The 6,000-nt window shown below is 46.5% G+C and overlaps 1 protein-coding gene across 5 annotated transcripts in view; it reads left to right on the top strand.

The window, feature by feature from the left end:
* The first annotated feature begins 418 nt into the window (after nucleotides 1-418).
* The window catches only part of Deup1 (deuterosome assembly protein 1), an 82,341-nt gene continuing 76,759 nt past the window's right edge, over nucleotides 419-6,000 (top strand). For 2 of the 5 annotated variants that reach the window (XM_069989533.1, XM_069989532.1), the window contains exons 1-2: nucleotides 892-1,046; nucleotides 1,903-1,972. In XM_069989533.1, coding sequence (XP_069845634.1) covers nucleotides 1,944-1,972 — 29 coding nt within the window. In that variant the 5' untranslated portion in view covers nucleotides 892-1,046; nucleotides 1,903-1,943. Of the gene's footprint in view, nucleotides 504-891; nucleotides 1,047-1,902; nucleotides 1,973-6,000 lie in introns of those variants that run through there. The other 3 variants (XM_069989530.1, XM_069989529.1, XM_069989531.1) reach the window with 3 other exon arrangements.

Below are 6,000 nucleotides of genomic sequence, written 5' to 3'. Positions count from 1 at the left end.
GTATGATATATTCTATATGTTATGTGTTTAATATAACATGATATATATGTAGTACTGTAATATACTTAATGTATGGTATATATTCTATATGTGTTATGTGTTTAATATAACATAATATATATGTAGTACTGTAATATACTTAATGTACGGTATATATTCTATATATGTTATGTGTTTAATCATTTATATACCATACATTATGGTATACATAGTAAGGATAAATACGTAAATATACATAATACAAACTAAGTATAAACTCATGTAAGTATATATTTATATATCTCTCAATCCTTTTTTCCCTTTTTTTTTTCAATTCCTTTGTGAAATCGAGGGGGTGTAACGGGGATTCTGTCGTGGATTCTTCTTGGAACTGGGCGGTGGAGTGTCGAATGTGGAGTCGCGTCCCGTTGCCCGGGAAGGCGGCCTTCCCCGGAGGGAGCGAATGCGCTCTGCTCGGGCGAGGTCAGAGTTCCCGGGACCGCGGCGCTGCGCGGCGAGGACAGGTGCGCGGCTGCCGCGGCGCTGGAGGGCCGGGCCGGCAGCCGCTGCGGGCGGGAGACCGCGGCGCGGGAAAGGACGGCTTCCTTTCCCCGGTTTCAGGCTCCGCATTTCAGATGCGGGAGCGGGGCGAAGGCGGCGGGCGGGTGCGGCGGAGCCGGGATTCCGCGTCCGCTCCTTCGCGATCTAGTGCGTTCCTTCACTCAACAGTCGTTCCCCTGCGGTGCGGCCCCGGCTGAGTGCGGGAATCTCCGTGGGGAACGGGCCCCAGCCCTGGCCTGCGCCCCGGGCGCAGGGCTCCCGGATGTCTGCGCAGGCGCCGGGGGGCGGGAGGGACGCGTCTCCAAGGCAACCGCCGGCGGGTGGCGCGAAGCAACGACCGGCCGCGCGGAAACCCGCGGCGCGGCGGGCCTCGGCGGGAGTCGGGCCGGTGGCCGGTGGGCGGCGGGCGGCAGGGCGGCAGGGCCCCACGCGGCGGCCCAGCCCCCAGCCCAGCCCTCCGGGCCTCAGTCCCGTTCTGCCGGCGGGAGACGCGCCGCGCCGCGCAGGTAGCCGCTCCGGGGCCCTGGCTGTGCGCGGGGCGGGCGGACCCTAAGAGCGACCCCCGGGGCCGGGGCTGGGGCGAGGGACGCGGAGCCTGGCCAGTCCCCAGCCCAGCCCCGAACCCGCCAAGTGGGCTCCTCACGGAAGGTGTGAGCGGGCCTTTCTCCCCTCCCCACCGCCCGCGTCTGCACCGCTGCCGGGCGCTGCGCGCGGCCACTCCCCCGCCCGCCCGCCCCGCAACCCCCCGCAGCCCCCCGCAGCTCCCCCACCTCCCTGACCGCCCGCCCGCCCCGCAGCCCCCCGCCGTGGGTCCCCACGCACACGCTGGAGCAGCGGACCTTCCTTGCGGTCCTTCGCCCGTCCATCCCAAGGGTGACCTCCTCACGGAAACTCAGTCCTCCGCGCGTGTATTCCCACCTACTTTTGTCCAGAAAGAAGCCAGGGCCCGAAGCCGGTGTTGTCCATCTTAAGGCAGTTCCGGACTCTGCTCTAAATCTCGAGTTATAGTCATGTTAACGAAAGACACAGAACTGATCGAAAGAAAGGGCCAGCACCGCCGAGAGGATCCTGTGTCTCGAGGGTCAAGGGAGTCTCCCGGCGGCCTCCTACAGGGAGCGATGTGCCTAGTACTCAGCACATAGTGACAGGCTTTCATTTCGGTCCCAGCCACGTGGTTCAGCTCTTCCTAAACCCAGATCGTACGTGCGTGGGGACGAAAAAAATAAAAAAAGCTCAACTTTCTGTGATCTGCATGATCAAGGAAAATCCAGACTCACTGGCTTGCCAATAGCAAAGTTTCCATGTTTCACAGGTTCATAAATGGGAGCATTTTAGGAATCAAGGTTTTGTTTCTCCTAACAGGCTAAAAATCAAGACACATAAGCCAGATGTAGCAGTTTAGCATGGAGAACCAAGCCCACAATACAATAGGGTAAGTACTGCATTGTTTCTATTTAATAACTTAATTATGCTAAAGCTCCCTGATAAACAGAATTTTGAAATCATGAATTTTGAAATGTATTTCTATAGAATATATCAGTTATTTTTGGTGGGAAGACTGGGGCAACATTTCAAATGATTTACTAATAATCGATTAATGTGACTCTGTGGGTCTAATCTTAAAGACCCACAGGGGGATCAACTTAGACCATCCTGGACCATTAACCTAACTATGCTTCCCCATAGCTGGGATTACAAGTATTACCACTGCCTGGCTTGTTCATCAAGAAAAGGGGTCTTTTTGCCTGGACTGACTTCAAACAGAAACTCACTGTCTCTGCTTCCAGATACCTGAGGTTATAACCATGAGCCACCACATTTGCCTTAATTTTCTGGAGAAGTTTTTTTTTTTTTGTATCTTCAATGAACTGTTCAGAGTGCTACATAAATGTGTGAATCTATGTCATTTGTTGATATGAAGAAAAATGTATGTACATCAGATGCATTTAGTTCTTAGTGTTACCAAAATACAGCAATCCCTGTGCTTCCCTGCCCAGTTTTCTACTCCCAAAGGCACTTAGAATTTTTTCAGTGGACCCTCTTCCTTTGATGTTTACAACCATGTGGCTAAATAACATGCTTTATTGCTACTCAGGATTTTTCAGTTTTAGGCAATATCTACTGGCTCTTACACTGGACATTTTTATGTCTACTACTACATGCCCTACCAAACATACACATTCATGCACACACACACATACACACACACACAGATACAAAAACTGTGACTGTGTATACATAGAGATACATGTGTATACACACTCAGTCACAGTTTTTGTTATTCTGTGTTCCCAATACATTGTATATTTGGGAAGATCAGTATTCTGTTTGTCTCTGTCTGGCTTTATAAATCCTAGCCATCTGCAAGTCACATACTATTTTTCCCTTCCCTGCACAATGTGTACTTCCTGCCATAAATCACTGTGGTATCATATTACAGATTTCTGAAGTTTTCCTCTTCATAATTTTCTTCTTTTTTGCATGCCTTTCCATTTGCATTTGTCTGACCTTCTCTGTTGTATGAACTACGTTCCTTGACCACTCAGTCCTGGTTGAGTGATGAGTTAAAAAAAAAAATGAGGGAAGGCTTCTCTGTGTGGTCATATGGGCTTTCCTCAAAAGACCCAATGCTAGTTTCAGACAAGTGAGATCCCTCTTTTAATCTCCTTCCTATGGGGTAGAAGTTGGTGATTAGCAGTCTGGGAGCCAAAGAGGAAAGGGGCTGTAGAGATTTAGACTTACTCTTGACATACCAGTTTCCAGGTGCTTCTCAGCCTTCACTGTACCTGGTGATCCTAACCACATGAAGCCTTTCTTCTTTTACTGGCCCCCAGAGAATGTGTGTCCAGTGAAACATGAGTGAGAGCGAACACCTGGGAGTCACACCCTTGACATCCATTCCTCCTGACTTCAGGCTCCTGCTTTCCTCATACTGCCACAAGTACCTGAGTTTCACCACTGCCAACTCTCATGTTTGCCCTTTTAAGCTTAACTTTGTGAGTTAAAAAATATCCATTTGCTCTGTATTGTTTTGTTGAGACAATGTTTCACAATAGCCCAGTCTGGCTGCAAACTTGGAATCCTACTAGCTCAGCCTCCAGGTGAGAACCACTCCTAGTCCAATTGCCTTTTTATTAGTAGGATTTGAGGAAGGAGCAAAAAATGGATGTTCACCCATCTTTAACCAAGTCTCATTTTTTCAATTGAATCTTTCACTTTATTCTTCGTAGGTACTGGCGCTAGTAGGTACAGGGGCCTAGTACTCACCCAGCTTGCTTGCTCATAGCTGCTGCTCCACCATTTGAGCCATGTCCCCAGCCCAGCTTTTTGCTAGTTAACTGGAGGTAGAATATCAGTGACTTTTCTGCCCAGACTGACTTCCAACCATGATTATCTTGACCTCTTAGCTCCTGATTAGCTAAGATTACCAGCATACTCCATTGATGCCAAGTTTTCTTTATCTATATCCTTTTACTTATGTTTTAGCCTTTGATCTCTTCCATAGAATCTTCTTAAATTCTTCCAAAAAATCTAGCTACCGATACAAGATCCGCCTAAATCTTCTAACATTCCATGGGAGTTACTGTATTTTCAAAGAACCAAAGCCAGTGAATATGAAAGCATACCTTATTGCATCTGAATTTCGAACATCCTTTAAAACTGCTTCTAAGTAAATCCTTCATAACCCTTAAAAGTATCCTTTTCCAGTGGTGGCTCACGCCTGTAATTCTAGCTAGTCAGGAGGCTGAGATCTGAGGATCGCAGTTCAAAGCCAGCCCGGGCAGGAAAGTTTGTGAGACTCTTATCTTCAATAAACCGCTAGAAAACTGGAAGTGGTGCTGTGGCTCAAGCGGTAGAGCGTTCGCCTTGAGCTGAAGAGCACAAGGACAGCACCCAAGCCCAGAGTTCAAGCCCCATGACCGACAAAAACAAAAGTATCCTTTTCCTCCAGACTCATGTATTCAGAAACACAGCTTTAGTTACCAGATTTTTAATGAGCCATGGGGCTGGGAAGGTGGCTCAGTGGTAGAGCACTTGCCTTGCATGCCTGAGGCCCTAGGTTTGATTCCTCAGCACCACATAAGCAAAGAGAAAAAAGCCAGAAGTGGCTCTGTGGCTCAAGTGGTAGAGCACTAGTCTTGAGCTGAAGAGCTGAGGGACAGCACCCAGGCCGAGACCAGACCCCCCCAAAAAAACAAAAACAGATTTTTAATGAGCCAATAGTCTTAACTACATTATGTAAAAATATTCAGCTTTTCCTAATATAAGCCTATGTACTGAGATTTTCATAAGATTTAATGATGTATTCTTTTGCACATTCAAATTCTTTTTAATTACTAGATTCTCTTGACTTCTGGATAGCTTTATACCATACCTCCCTGTTCTCTGTCCATTGAATTTGCCCTCTACCCCCTTGCACAAGCATACCCCTCCAAGTAATAAAAATTTAAAGATTCTTTTATTTCTTGTTTCTTAGATGAAGCAAAAAGGGCAATATTCCAGAGGGTAACAATCCTGTTGTGAGGTGTTGGTGGCTCATTTTTGTGGCCCTAGCTACTCAGGAGACTGAGATCTGATGATCATGATTCAAAGCCATATTGGGCAGAAAAATATGTGAGATTCTTATCCCCAGCTAACAAGCAAAAATCCAGAAATAGAGCTGTGGCTCAAGTAGTAGAGCATTAGGCTTGAGCAAAAATGCTTAGGGACAGTACACAGGCTCTGATATCAAACCTCATGACCAACACACATACACACACACACAAATAATCCTGTTTTAGCTTAATTTTGAAATATTAACACAGTATAGAATATAGAAAATTACTAATTTTGACAAATGGAAATCCAAGAGGAAGAAAGGGAGAAAGAAAGGAAATAAAAGAAAATTTCTTTGAGAAAATTAAGTTACTACTAAAAGTTTTTTAAAAAATACTAAAACATACCACTGTGAAGGATACATGTGAATGTACTTTTTACAAGACAATGTTTATAAATGGTTAGTGAAATCAATTAGTAATTACATTTAAATAACCAAAGGTTTGATCAGTGTAGACTTAGTCATGTGCCATGGGGGTCAGACACCCCTACCCTGACCTAGTATTTTGAGGGATTCAGGTTTCTGGTACCATAGAATCAACTGGAACATTTGTGAGAATACCAAACACACACAAGGATGGCAGGGAGAGAGAGCTTCTCTCCAGAAGAAAGGTGCACCGTTTGAAACTTAAGTGGTTCATATAAAAGCTTGAATTGAGCCTGAGATGAAGAAAGGAATGAGAAATTGAGACAAGAATGGGAAACAAAGAGCAGTATCGCCCATGTGCTGGTAGCGATGCACTGTAGGCCCCTGTAGGCATCCTGTTCAGCAATGTTTGTCTCCTCCCTGTTGCGCTATAGGACCAGCAGAGCACAGGACACAGGGTGGGTATGAGTCACTGTATTCGATGCATGAATGGAAGG

Source organism: Dipodomys merriami, unplaced genomic scaffold (genome assembly GCF_024711535.1).
Source record: "Dipodomys merriami isolate MVZ:Mamm:240054 unplaced genomic scaffold, mDipMer1.0.p SCAF_38, whole genome shotgun sequence".
Lineage (NCBI taxonomy): Eukaryota > Metazoa > Chordata > Mammalia > Rodentia > Heteromyidae > Dipodomys > Dipodomys merriami.
Note: the sequence above shows the minus strand (reverse complement) of the source record. Positions and strands in the feature narration are given on the sequence as shown.